General features: G+C 40.1%; 1 protein-coding gene across 1 annotated transcript in view; it reads right to left on the minus strand.

Annotated features, from left to right (window-relative positions):
- COL9A1 (collagen type IX alpha 1 chain) overlaps window positions 1-14,836 on the minus strand; it is an 82,214-nt gene extending 67,378 nt beyond the window's left edge. Inside the window, exons 1-5 of the mRNA XM_070245774.1 lie at window positions 14,792-14,836; window positions 14,192-14,265; window positions 12,938-13,015; window positions 12,668-12,800; window positions 6,928-7,324 (exon numbers count right to left, since the gene is read on the minus strand). Of these exons, the coding sequence (XP_070101875.1) occupies window positions 6,928-7,324; window positions 12,668-12,800; window positions 12,938-13,015; window positions 14,192-14,265; window positions 14,792-14,805 (696 nt within the window). The 5' untranslated portion in view covers window positions 14,806-14,836. The remainder of the gene's footprint in view (window positions 1-6,927; window positions 7,325-12,667; window positions 12,801-12,937; window positions 13,016-14,191; window positions 14,266-14,791) is intronic.
- Between the last annotated feature and the right edge of the window lie 378 nt (window positions 14,837-15,214).

Genomic DNA, 15,214 nt, shown 5'->3' on the forward strand with positions numbered 1-15,214 from the left:
TTCTCTCTTGAACCTTTCCAACTGGGCTTTCACTCCCAGCACTCCAATGGGTCTTTTCTCAAGATCACCCTCATGGTTTGTAAATCCAGTGGTCAACTCTCAGTCAGCATCTTATTTGACCTATCTCCAGCATTCGAGTGAGTTGACCATACCCTCCTCCTTGACATACTATTTCCCTTGACTTTCAGAGTACCACAATCTCCTGGCTCTCTCCTGCACCACAAACTGCTCTTCTTAGTCTCTTTGTCTGAATGATCCTCATCTCGGCAACTTCTAAATGTTGGTTGTTTCAGGGCTCAGTTCTAGGACTTCTCTATTACACTCATCTCTCAGTTATTTCATCTTGTTTCATGGCTTTTAATACTATATATGCATTGACAACTCTCAGAGTTCTATTCCCAGCTGGACCTGTCTCTTGAACTCCAGAGCATATCTAACTGCCTGCTCAGCATCTTCACTTAGATGTCTAAGTCACCGCTCTTCCTAGACCCTTTCCCATCTCAATGAATGGCAACTCTCTACTTCCAATGACTCACACCAAAAAATATCAATGTCATCTTTGATTCTTCTTTCTCTCTTACACTTAAAACCTCATTTGCTTAACCCTCAAAATATATCAGGATCTGACCATTTTGCACCACCTCCTTCTCTACCATTCTGTTCCAAATCAAGACCATCCCTGCTGGGATTACTGCAGTAGCCTCCTAAGATCTCCTCTTAAGATGTCCCTAAGTGCTCTGTCCTTTTCTTCCCCTGCAGTATATTGTCAGAACAGCAGCCACAGATGAGAACAAGTTGCTCATCTATCCAGAACCATCTGATATCTTTCCATCTCACACAGCATGGGGTCTCCCCTCCCTCACTCTGTTACATTACCTCTCCAGCCTCTTGCCTGCTTCTCTCTGCCTCATTCCAGCCACACTGGCCTCCAAGCTCTCCTCAAACATGGCAGACAACACCAACACCAGCCTCTTCTCACTTGATGTTCCCTCTTCCCGGAATCCTCCTCCCCGAGATAGCCACGTGCTAATTCCCTCAGCTCTTTCAGGTTTCTGCTAAAATGACTTTTCTCAATGCTGCCCCCTCCCCAGGCACTCTGACTTCCTGCTTTATTCTTCTCCATAGTGTTTATGGCCACTCAGCATTCTATACTACACATTTACTCATTTGTGCATTTGTGCCTGTCTGCTCTCCCCAGAGCAAATGTAAGCTCCATTCAAGATTTAATTTCTGACTATAACCAAGCTGATATTTAATAAATAGCTACTGAATGTTAATGAATGACTACATAGAGATGGATAAGAAATACAGCAAAGAAAGAATTGATAGTATTTGCCTTCTGGTTTGATTATGACTTGGAGTAAGCCCCTTTCCCTGTCTGGGTTTCAATTTCTTCACATGAAAACTGAGAGGTTTAAACTATGTATACTCAAAGTTTCCTCCAGCTTTGAAAGCCCGTGATTCTACTGACACCACATTGTAACCACAGAAACCAGCCATACAGAGATGAACATAAAGAGAAGGAAAAACACCGCTGAATTCATATCTTGCCTTACAGCCACCCGGTCTGCATAACAAGGATTTCTCTAAGATCTTAGCGCCCCCATATACATTTTGACAAATATAGAAACACTAATCGCCCTGATTTTTTTAAATTGCTACAGTATGGGTGCAGCCAAGGCCAATAAAATATTGTAGTGTTTTTAATTTCCCATTAAAAGCAAGTTTGACCATCATTTAGTTTTTTTTCAGTTACGCAGAGTCCCTTCCCTCAGCCCCGCCTTCTCCTGTGCTAGCAGCCGTTTCTCATGTGTTCTCGTTTCATGGCCACCTAGCGGAAAATCCAGCTGGTGTTGTTGAGGTGGCCTACAATGCAGCAGGCTAGAGTTTATCTCCAAAAACTTGTTTGGACAGTCAGCGTTCAACAAGATTCTGATCAAATCACACCAAAGTACTATAAAAAGTATCTCCTATGGGTATGTGCAGATAACACTACCATTTCTTTTGTATTTATTTAATACTTCCAAGAGAAAGAGTATTTGTAAAAAGCACTTGTCAAAAACAACTTAATAAGCAAACTTAACAGTTTAGATGTTATGCATTTCTTAAGCGACTAAAAACATAACTTTCCTACAATATTTCTCAAACATTGAAATAATATTAATCACAACCTCGTAACTGATTTTTCCTATGGTATCACTCATGAAACTTTGACTACTTTTACATTTGGAGGTTAGTATGGCTTAATTCTATGGGTTAGAGAAAAGGACAGAGAGCTTCTCCATCACCAGTTTTGTCAGTTCTTTCTATTTGCTCTCAAATTTTCTCTGAATTTAACGAAAGTGACATAGAGCAACACATTTGAAATATACTTTTAAAGGTATTATATCTGTCTGATTCATCATGTTGCATATTGGTTTGTTTGGAATATGCGTAGGTAAAAAAAAAAGTAGGAGGGGGTGTTGAATCATGTATTTGTAAAGCCACATAAACTTTTATCTTCTGTCAAACAAGCCCAAACTCCTAGTGTACATCCCTGAAAAGGAAGAAGGACTAGCTTTGTTTTCTGACGGAGCTGTACCAAACAACTCTCGGAGGCGGTCACACAAACAACACACCGTAAAGAACCCGGCATAAAATAGCATGTTTTTATGGTTTGCTGCCAGAGAACTGAGCTCCACAGTGGGATAAATGGCTCCATCTTAAAACATGGGCACAAAGGAGAATAGGAAATATGGGATTTATTGCTTTAAAATCAAACTAACAATGTATTACAGCAGTACATTGGGAAAAAATATAAAATGCTCTGAGCCCACTAAATAACTATGAAGGATGAGAAGGTGCTTGAGCTGTAGACCACGTGAGCAGCTCTGTTGCAAGACATATGAAAACCTCTTCAGATTGGTTTCCTTCTCCAGTTCAGAAAAGAAAAAGAGAGGAAAGATAAGATGGATGGGGGAAATCACAAACAAGCACCATATAAATGAGTCTCTCAGCATTAGTGCTCCATCAAATGCTGTTTTCTGGTGCACTTTTCATTATGCAGTTCCAAGGGCTACCTTTTGACCTCTGTTAATACCCTTAGAAGGAACGTTTGCTTTTGATTTATTTACTAAAGAAAAGCAAGTGTTGATCCTGAAAAAAGTACTCAATTAATGTAGAGTGTCAAAGATTAGAATGAATCTAATTTCATTAAGAAAAATTGAAAACATAAACTGTTCCTTATTGTTTTCATGCTATTGGCACACCACATTTTAATGTAAAATTTCTCAGAGAGTAATGTTGAATATTTTCTGTCTCTAAATCAAGACAAGGGAGCCCTATTAGCGAACGTCTTCTACCTCCCAGGACACATGGATACCACGATTCGTCACTCTCTAAGTCTGCCAAGGGACAGGAGTCACTGTTGGTCTTCGGTAATTGCCAGCAACTTCAGATTTCGCCAAAAACTGGCGAGACGATTATAGGCCATAAAATAAAAACGAGGGCGTAGGGACAACTTGTGGGCCCTTAGCTCTGTCTGGGGACTTGTATGGGTATTGGACTATTTTTAGTCCAGAAAAGTAAGGAGCAGCGTGGGAAGGCTAATAAAGCTTGAAAAGGGGAGAACTGACATGCATGGGGACTCCCAAATGAGAGTCCCTTCGCCCAGAACACCGGCCTCATCTTCCCCTGGACCAGTCTTACTCAGCCCCCACGTTCCTCTCAGGCATCATCTCCTTCAGGAGCCTCCTTGAACTCCCCTCGTAGGCTTCACAGCCCTGACCTGAGTGAGGAGCTTTCCCCGTGAGGCCCCCTCGCTGTCACAGCCCTGATCCTCCCATCTTGTCACTGTTTCCCTCCCTTAACCGTCACCCTCAGCAGACTGGCCTGAAGAGGACAAGATCTGTAACTTATCTGACTCTGTCTACCCAGCACATAGGCACAAAATGAAAGTGTACTAAATGAATAAATAAGTAGGGTTAACGTCTGAGGACATGTTTTATACTGTACAATCTTCCTTCTTTTTTTAAAAAGAAGCATGTATTTTGTTTGTCTTGCAAGGTAAATTCTGAAAAATCTATGCAAGTTGCAAATACCTTCCAAAATGAGAATGATGAGATGCTTTATAAGGAAAAATATGGGGTTATACAGGGGGTTTTTTTGGTCTTTCTCAAAGGAAAGTTAGTTGGCATAGCATAAAATAACACAGGTTAGAAATTGTATGCCTAACACTGTTTCTTACAAGCCAAGAAACCTATGTGAGGTCACTTCTTCCACCGAAACATGGAGACAATCCTGTCTGTGGTTGCTGTCAAAATTGTTGGAAGGATCAAGTAAGTTAACGGGAATGAAAGTATTTTAAAGACTTTCAGTTGGCATATTAAAGGTATTAAGATACTAAAAAAGCATATATGAGCTTTACTTACATAGAATTTTCTACTTCATCTTATACAGGGTGAAAATTGAGGAATACGTTTTGGTGACAAGTTTGACTTTGACATTGTCACTGTCAGTCCTTGGATGTAAGTAGGATTTTTTTTGGCCTATCACCTTGATCTATTTCAGTTATTGTCACTAAGACCACCACCACATCATCAAATCTGGAACTTTAACGAGGCTCGAGCCTCTTTCATGCTCCCTTTTGGTGAAGTCAAAATTCAGTATAAAGGACAAAACTTCTCCATGCCTGTTTCAAATGTGTTAACATTGGCTACAGCATACTGAGCCAGCCCTGGTGGTCCCATGGTTAAGATTCTGTGCTCTTACTGCCATGGCCCGGGGTCACTTCTGGTCAAGGAACCACTCTACTCATCTATCGGTTATCATAGTGGGGCGGCTACGTATTGCTGTGATGCTGAAGGCTCAGCCACCAGGATTTCAAATACAGGCAGGGTCACTCATGATGGACAGGTTTCAGCAGAGCTTCCAGACTAAGACAGACTAGGAAGAAGGACCTGGCCACCCACTTCCGGAAAAATTGGCCATGAAAACCCTATGAATAGCAGCAGAGCATCTTATGATACAGCAGCAGAAGGTGAAAGGATGGCACAAAAAGATGAGGCGGGGTTCCACTCTGCTGTGCACCGGGGCACTAGAAGTCAGAGTTGATAGGATGGCACTAACAACAGCAAACAGCGCATTGGCTTTGAAAAGCTCCTTGGTGGACCAGAAGCAAAATTAACACCAGCTGCCATGTTCTTTGTGGCATTCCTGCATGTGGCAGAATAAAATAGAAGATAACTGGCCCCAACTGGTCTCCACTGTGATGTGAGACAGCGCAAAGCAGAAAACCTATGATTAGCTATAATATTATTGGCTAGGTTATAATATAATGGAGTAATATTGAGACTTTACCATTCTGTCAATCAGACAATTTAATAGCATCCTAGAATTCAGAATTATCATGACTTGAAATGTTTTTCAAGGCCAATGAATTAATAATCAGTTTTACAAGCACTTGATTGACGTTCATCACAGTGAGGAGGTACCCTAGGGTCTCCTCCCTCTCACCTGTGGTCCAGAAATGACATGTGTTGCAGAAGTTCAGTGTTGTCTGAAAACCACTCCAGTGCCACTGCAAAGATCTTGCTGCACAAAATTTCAAGATGGCGCATTGGCTTTCTAACCCAGCCACTTGAGGTGTGATAACTCATTACTTGAAGAAATACTTTCTCAAGTTCTACAAGCCAAGGCAGTGATGTGGCAGTTACAAATTGCTTCCTGTCCATCACAGAATATAGAAATTTCACACTACCCTTCACACTAATCACAATTCTTCCCTTGAACATAAGTTATTTGAACAATTCCATTACTGAGATGTCTGATAACCTTTTTCTCTTTGGAGAAATGCACAGAAACCATTCAAAATCATTGTATCACCCCTGCTACACTCCATGATATGAGCTTTGTGACTAGAATTTAACACCTCCATACGAGAGAGAGAGAGAGAGAAGCATCAGTAGTTTATTGAGCTCTAAATTCTTTAGTTTCTCCCAAAAGAATACTTGTCCTCTAAGATATATCTTCAAAATTCCTGTCATAATATTATAAAATCTCCTTCTAAAGGATTGTTCAGTGAAAGTTTACCAATTCAAAATGGTAGAACTATATGGTATTAGTTCACATAATTATTGTGTCATTATATAATTCCTTACCTTTGTATCCTTGGATCTTCACAGTAGAATCATGCACAGAACTCTAAATTCCTTTCCTTTTATAGTATGCCATGCAAGACCTATGTACTTCTTAACAAATAAATATTGTGCTATCCATATAATTTTCATTCTTGTTAATCAAACAGCGTATGGCTTGCTAACTTCGTCTCTTACACTGATTGGCATCCCTCACCCCCAGCCCCTCACGGGCACATGTACACACATACGCATTTCATCCAAACCAGCCAGTCTCCAGACCTTTGGATGTGGCCTACTCATTCTCTACTTCTTTTTCCTTTAATGCCCCTTCCTAGAATACACTTTCTTCTCTTCTTTTGCCAATTCAAATCCTTCCATTTCAAGGTGCATTGCTTCCACAAAGCATGGGGTTCTTGACTAACTGAATCTACCACCCATCGCAACCCTACCTCATACATTCTCATTAGTGATGTACATACAATATGTACCACACCAGGATAGATTTCTTTTAAGTGGCCTCAGAAGAATTCTGGATGCTCTAGGCAGACGTGTAGCACCTTCCAAGTAGACTTTAAGCTCCTCAAGACCAGGAGCCATCTACTCAGCTTCCTCTGATTCCCCATTCCATCTGGTATATGCTATGCTCAAAACAGGCACTAGAGGCTCTTTGAAAAAGTGCATGAATGAATTTAAAAAATGAATAACTGCTCATTATTTAAGACATTCAATGATTATCAAAGATGTCTGAAGTATTAATTTTTAGCGATCTGGTTTTATTTTAATCTACCACAGTGTATGGTTTTATACTTACTGGAACAGAAACTTGAGGATTATCTGCGAGTTTTCCCAGCACAGCAAAGCCGTTGATGTCGATTGGGCCTCTCGGCTTGATGGGTAAGGACTCAATTTTGTTGCAGTCAACAAAGAGAGTAGCACTACTCCTCTCCACGCCAATCATGAGCTTATGCCACTGGGAGTCAAACAAGGAGGGCAAATTCGAAAAGGCTGCGGTTTGGAGACTTCCATCCAATCCCTTGTAGGAAAATGAGACAGATTTCGTTTGGCCATTAATCTTCACGCCAACTTGCTCCTTCCCTGAGGAATCCTGAATCTGCCAAATGCTCCAGTTCTTTTTAAGTGTGCTCCCAGTCATCCGAAAAGTAGTTAGAAAGGAGTATTCTTCAGGCAATCCACTGGGATATAAATGCCTGAGTAAAATTTAAAACAGTAAATTAAATCTTGTTTTCTGTACCCATGCATATTACCGTATTCCCTTCTTATGCTATTTTAGATTCTAGACCTAGAGAAAGGCTACAGTGTGAAAAACTATGCACTATTTGTTCTTTCATGATGTTCATAAACACCCTCACAGAAGTCCAATCATTCATGTACATTAACGCTTCATCTTAAAATACACATCCAAAAAAAAACCTTCCCTCATGGCTGGGGAGAGTTCCCTATGCCACCTAATTGCAACAATATTACTATTTATGCTACCTAAAGAGCTACTATTCAGCAATTCCATCTCAGCCAAAAAACACATTCCTGCAAAGTTCTTGGCAACACTTGTTCCACAAATGAAAAAAAAGAGATCATGTGGAATCCAAATCAGCTCCGCTAGTTTATGAAACCATTTAATTAAATCAGCTTTTAAATTTTTTATTTTAATGTAACATGTTAGGATTATTTGCTATTTCCATAATTGCTTGGTATTCCCCTTCAAATTATATTTGAGACCCACACAAGCATTTTGAGAATCAGTGACCGTGCAGATTTGAGAAGCTTCTTCCCACTGAGAATGTTCATCTTTTGCAGAGAGTTCAAAGTGTGATGTTAATGTACCAGCTGGTTGTTTGTCACTGGAGGTGTGACAAAGGAAAGGTGACCAGTTCTTAATACCCTGCTCTGACCGAGTTGTTCCTCAATCTGACAACCAGGTCTGGCTCGTTGCTGCCTTCCTTTACTGCCTTCCTTTACTGCTAAATGGCAGCATGAGACCATCGCTGTCCCTAAGGTGTCTCCAGTCTACGTGGGAACTGAGCTGCAGATGCAGCAACTGCCTGGATCTTCTTCTGCGGAAGTCAAGCTGCTGAGGGCTGAAGATGGACGTTTCAAAAAGTCAGGACATGTTAAATGTAAACATCATTTTCCAGCAGCTTGAAGGTTACATCCTTGTACTTTTCTCCTTCTAAGTATAGAAAAATGCCGAAGTAAGGAAGAAATGCTAGGAAAACTGGATGCAAATTGTTTGCTAAATAACGAAATTTGACATTTCTGAGAACGGTTATGGACCAGGACCCAAAGTCCCAAATAACCTTCCTTCAGGTCAAATTCCTGTTATATAGCCCCCTTCTTGTGAGGAGTGAAGAAGAGAAAGGCAAGAAGAAATATCTAAGTGGATGCTGATTTAATCTGTTATAACTAAAACAAACAGCACATACAGTGATTGCATTGGCCGATGTGTTGCTGCCAATTACACTAAACCATATTAGAGGGGTCAAGAATTTCTAACCTAAAAAATTCCTTTGATCCAAGATTGTTTAGCAATAAGGGAAACTACTTAACTTGCTAAGATTTTCTATCTTTACTTTGACTTTAACTATAAAACTTTACCATCCCTTATAATAACATAAAGGAACATATATTTTTTCACTGCAAATATTTTTGTAAACCTTCAATAAAATGGGTCAATTATGTCAACAAATTTCATTGCTTTGTTAGTTTTATAAAAATAAAAAATGTGAAACTTTTTATCTGAGTACTTACATCATCAAGGTACTTCTTTCAGCCATTATTTTCAAATTTTCGTTTTTATGTATAATACTGGGTGAATTCCTTTGTCACTACACATTTTTAATGATCACTGATGATGTGTACTATACTCATTGCAAAGTTTTCAATTCACTAAATATCTTTTATGTCTGTTAAGTGTATGGGAGAATTTTAACACGTACATTTTAAAAGATTCTGTTTGGAGCTAAAGAAGAAAAAATGATACAAGAACTATTTTCCCAGAATGGAAATGTCTGCCACATCTATTTTTACGTGTTTTCAATATAGATGCTGTTTGTCATATTTTCTTTGACTTCAGATTTTCCAGAATACACAGACACCAGAATCACCTCTAGAAAAGAAATCCTGTTCATTAATGACAGTATAATATATTGCCTATTGTATAATTATAAAACCTCTTGCAAGTTTATGCATCTCATTTAACTGACCTCAATTAATTTGGAGCTACAAGATAAGTTTTAAAGTTTTACTCAATGGTGGAATTTGACAAGTATTCCTTTAAATTATGAATAGATTCCTTAGAATATTCTTTTTAATTAATGATCTGGATTTAACCAGATGCTCAAAGAATTTATTCATCTTTTTTATCCAAGATGGTTGTTGTGGAGATGTGAGGTTTTCATAGAAGGAAGATAAATCCCAGTGTTTTGCCTTCTTCCCTTCTTTAAAGCATTCTTTTTCTAGGTTTTTTAAAATCTATGTTGCCTATATATTTGTTTACAGATATACTGAGCAGTCCTGTAGAATTTCATCAGTCCCTAGAAAAAACAAATCTATTTTGTTTTTATTCTAGAAATCTCAGTAACTTGCTTAAGTGACTCTTTGCAAAGACGTCATGTGGTTAACTGAGGAATCTCTCCCAATTTGTGCTTCGTCCAGTCTTTCCCTCTAAATGAGCAGAGATTATGTGGAAGTAGGATAGGACATAATGTCCCCATTTCTCTCTGACTTGTTTATACAATGTCAAAAACTTTTTCAAAAATGGGGTGGTGGTTGAAGTTGCTAGAAGAACAACTCATTTACAGACATATTGTTAAAACAAGGGTATCCATCTGTCTCTCTTTCTCCATATACATGAAGATAATGTATGTGTGTGTGTATACAGGTATAATCAAGGTTATCATGTTATTTATCTTTGAAACTAGGCTAATACAGCATGTCAATATGGTAAGAGGAGAAAATTCCTTTTGGTGTTGAAATTAATAAAATATATGTGTGTTTGTATATACCTAAGACCATTTAAAAGTCCTCAGAAGTCTGATTTATAGAACAGTCAGTCCCATTGTCTGTTTGGAATACCTGAGATTCTGTTCTTGCAATATGCTGTGCACATCGATAAGTAAACTTGACAGCATACATAATTTAAAAAGAAGCTAGATCTATAAATGATCTATTTCATTATGTTACAGTCTGCACAGAGTACCTTAAAAGGAGAACCATAAGGGTTTGAATAAAAGATAAGAACTCTTTAGACCTTGAAAGATTTGCTTATGACCTTAGCCCAAAGAAAAGCTAACGATTGCATTTGTTAGGCAAACAAACACAACGTGTTTGTAAGTATGAGTTGAGAATTTGAAACTATTATGCCTAAAATAAAGAATAAAAAGCAGCAAAAAATTGTCTTATAGTCTTTCAAAAAAATTGAAAAGATAAACAAGGATAAATTGCAACTCTATCACGTTAGCTCCACGTGCCATACTCTTCTTTCCACCCTCATGAAGATCCCGTTCATGGTTTCTTTTCACCCCTTGGAGCCTATATTCTCCAGCATAGAAATTCCCTTTAAACCAAGACAGTCAGCTCCCTGAGTGGTCTGAGACAATCCAAGTCTCTGCCTTTCTTGCCACTTGGCTTTTGAAGGAGTAACACTTGGAGGGCAGCTTGAAAAGAAAGACTCCGCTAAGGAGAAAGACCCCATCTGAATGCACTCTCTCCGCTACTTAGAGTGAACACTTATCTAAAACCACCATGTACCAGGCTCGATTCAAGCCCTCTCCACTTATTAACACTTACCCCTCAGGATAACTCCGTAACATAGTTATTATTATTCCTAATTTTAAACTGAGGGAACTGAAGCAAAGATAGCTTCAGTAACTTTCCCAAGAGTAGACTTTATTTCCTATTTGGGACTCCATCTGTCTCAGCCCTCCGACTCTCCTCCTTCACTTTTTATTTCTATCTTCTACTTCCTCCTTCCTTCTTTCTTCATCTCTTAATAAGCCTTGCCAGTAAAACAGGAGCTTTTAGTCTTCGTAGGGGCAGAGAGTCAAGGAAACAGAGGATAAGGGACATTGGTTGTAGCCTGTGGAAAATATTAAGTGATAGCTCTAGGCGCTTAGAGAAGAACAGCCACAAAGCAGAGCAGGAGATAGGGAGGCTGTGGCCTCAAGTTGATCGCTCTCTGAATTTAGAGTTAATGACAGTCCAGATTGTACCTTAAATTATAGAAGAGATAATTATGTCAGCATTGGAAGTCTTGCGTCATGTTTAATTATTTTATTAAAGAAAAAATGAAAGGTTTTTAAAGATTATTTAAGAACACAACTAGGACTTCTGTACGTGAAAAGAAAATATAAGCAAAAAAAACTTCAACAGCTGTTATCACACCTTTAGTCTTTCCAAGTGAAGGGTTTTTAGGGTTGGTACCGAATAGGGGTCAGAAGCGCAGCCTCTGAAGCCATTCTACCTAGGCTTCAGTCCTCCCAGCGCCTCCCAACCCTGTGACCCTGTGCAAGTCACTTCCACTTTCCGGCCTCAGAGTCCTCCTCTATAAAACATGGATGATAACGTCCCCACCACAGTAGTATGATGAGGATGAGATGTAATGTTAATTAGTAAACTTATAAAAAGAGCTTATATAGTGCACTATTATTGTTTTATAAAATACAGTATGTTCAAAACATGAATTCCTATCTGCAGTCTGGCACTATATCAGAATATTCTAATTTGACCAATTACTTTCCTATTTAATCATTATTTATCTTTACACCTTAATTTCTATCAATGTCCTAATTTTTTTGTTCATCTACCAAAGAAATCTTAATTCTATTTTCTTTGCAGTGCACTAAAATATACGGTAACCATAATAATCACATATCAGGTATTTAGGTGATATAAAATTGAAACCCTGGAGCTGGTTCATAACAGCATGACTCGACCCTTGCATGTGCACTAAAGCACCTCAGTTGCAAATAACCTAAGGAGTAAAAGCCTTAGTTCCAAAGAAAGATAAATGAAGTGGAGAATTTTTTAAATTATCACCACTGCCGTTGTTTCTGTTATCATTATTCTAGTTTTACTTTTGTTCGTTTCCTGCCAGGAGCCCAAGCACTGGATGTGTGGTTCCATTTCAGCACCAGGAAGCTTGAACAGCACCATTGTGAGCCTTCTAGCCACTCCGTGGTTCCTTGGTAAATTTATGCTTAACCTCTGGCGCATTTCACAGAGGGTCCTTTCAGTCAAAACCAGACAAATTATAGAAAAACAGAGAGCAAAGTAATAAGAACATGTCTTGAATCAATATATAATGGTCTCAGTGATTTTTTTTCCTGGAATGGAAAGTAAATTACATACTGAAAACATGAGGAGCATTCACATATTCAGGCACTAAAGATAGATAGGTAAATACATTCCTTCATCTTTAAACAAAATCATGATCCAAGAAACAGTGAGCATGAGAAGATTTTCTAACATTGGGTATCTTTTCATTTTTTAAGATACATTCGAGGCACGGAATTAGGTAGAAGTTTTTACGTTACCTCGTTGGAATCCTGAAGTCTACATTATTTCCCAGTTTGTAAGCCACTTGTAATGCAGTTGATCCCACGATCCTCTGGATCGCTCTACTGGATGCTGCTTTATCAACCTGGAACTGAGAAATCAGGTCAAACCCTACAGAAAGGGAACACAAAATAAAAAGTTCACAGTGAGATTGGTTTTTCCCCTGTCCACAACCTTCCCCAATAAAAGAATGTATCAGCTGGGTTTGTAGAAAGCAGGCATTTTCCATATGATACACTGCTACTCACCTGGTAAATCATCTTGGCCAATCCTGACCTTTGGACAGAGTTCATTTTCACCATTAGAATTTGAATTGACAGGGAACCCTGCAAAAGAGAGAGAGTGTCATCCTACCTCATCTCCTACAGGGATCGCGGGGACATTTCAATAAGAAGAGCTGAGCAACCATTTAGAGTACAGTATTACACCAAACTGTTTGCTTTTAAGTCGTGTATTTGGCTTTAACTCTATGACTTTATGATTATAATTCACTCATCTTCGACTCATCTTGGAAGTAAGGCAAGGCACAAATAATTTGTGCCCAGGAAGCATTCCTTTGGGGGAAGTTAGGAATTTTTTCCTTTTGGAACCAGAGCTGCACAATGTTCTGAATGGCACAGTGTCAGAAGTCTGCTTGGAAAACTTCTGGTGGTTTGGGCTAGAAAATATTCCTTAGACACCACAAGTTTTAGAATTCCTAAGAGAATCCAGAGCCAGCCTTGAGCCAGTTCAGTGGGACTTCTGGAGATTGGCGTTCTTAGGAATCTGTGTCAAATACAGAAGGGGTTCGGGGGACTCTTGGGATTCACTCACCCTAAGTAAAATATAAAGGATGCTTTTAATTTAATAAGTTTATTCCAAGAGATCAAATAAGGGTCCCAACTAGACTATGGCTAGCATCCTAAAATGGGGAAGAGTAACGAGAAGAAGAAAAGAATCCTGAGGAATTCAACCCTCAACTCGATGAGAAATTATGGAATGAAATTGGGTGCTCCTTGCACAAGTGAAAAGTTGTAGGAAGGGAACATTTCTTCACCACTACAGAAGGCTTCTTGTAACAGTCCAACTCCAGCGCCCTGCTGAGACTCCCCTTCCCGCAGAGACTTCCTAGACCTCAGGAAAAGCATTTCCTAGTTACAAAGCTTTCGCCCAGCATCCCAGTACATCGAACAAACTCTTTACACCTCCCCTGACCCCATATTATTGGCTTCTGTGCATCCATCCATCCATCCATGCAACTCTACCCATCACCACCTGAACCAGGTGGGCACTGTGCTAGGCACTGGAGCACACACACTGTCTTTCCAGCCAACTCTGATCACAGCCAGGACTTCTTCTCCGTACCCAGCGTTCATCACATAGGCTGCACCTGCGGCCAAAGAGGATGGAAGAGGAGGGTGTGAAGGACCACGGGGGCCTCTGCACCCTCACTCAGCCACAGCCCTGCCTGGTCCTTTCTGGGAAGAAGTCATACTTCACAATCGAGAAACTGTAGCCCTTACTTGGGCGACGCTTGACAGCCGCACGTGCCCGGGGACCCAGGAAACTGCATACAAAGAAGAAAACCGGAAGTTTCCTGAAGAGGAGAAAAGAAAAATGACTCAAACAGGAGTCCCTCCAGACAGGGACAACTTTAATATTTTTAAATGTGGTAAACCTAATTGATGCAGGTGATCAAATCTCAGAATAGTCTATTTTTTCCATTTTGACTTTGAAATCTTCTTGAGAGATTTAACGAATTCTCACGCTTTCAGCTCCCACTCTAAAACAATCATGAGATTGTTGCTTCTCTATCTCACATTCTCTGTATCTACCTATCACTGTGTCTGTACCTATGTCCTTGTCTCTGTTTTCTTCCATCTTCATTTTTCTGCTTCTCCATTTCAGGCGATGTCTCTTTCTCCCCCTTTCTCTGTCTCTGTCTCTCAAGCTTGCTCTTTCCTGTCTCCCTCTCTCATCTGTCTCTCTCTCCCTCTCTGTGTCTCTTCCCTCACCTCTCCCCTCACCTCCTCATCCTATCACCTCTGCAAAAACACAGACTCTTGGTTCTGAGCGCCCCCAGCCCAGTCTTCCCGCCACTCCTTCCAGTGTCAAGGTCTTACCAGAAGTTCTTCATTCTCCAAATCTGTTTTCTTTTGTTGCCAACAGACCCAACAAAGAAGGGGTTGTAGGGGAGTCAGTGCCCCCACAAGACCCCTTCACTGCCACCCCAGGACTGATGAGTTCTGGGCCCAGCCTTGGTCCTTCTGGCCCCTGTGAGGGCTAAAAGCAAAGGGAGTGAACCAGAGGCATCTGGTGACACTTTAACCGAAGCAGAGGGAAGGGTGGGGAGAGGTGGCCCTGCAAGTCCAGGCCTTCCAGGGGCGTGTCCTCAAAGCCAACGAGGTTACACCGAAGGAGGGACTAGCAGAGGGAAGTTTGCTGAAAGGAAAAAAAAAATCAGGATGTGGAGAAATTCACCGCAAAAGCCCAGGCTGGCTGCTATAGGAGCACAGAGGAAGCTTTGAGAACGGCTATAGGAGCAC

Source organism: Equus caballus, chromosome 20 (genome assembly GCF_041296265.1).
Source record: "Equus caballus isolate H_3958 breed thoroughbred chromosome 20, TB-T2T, whole genome shotgun sequence".
Taxonomy (NCBI): domain Eukaryota; kingdom Metazoa; phylum Chordata; class Mammalia; order Perissodactyla; family Equidae; genus Equus; species Equus caballus.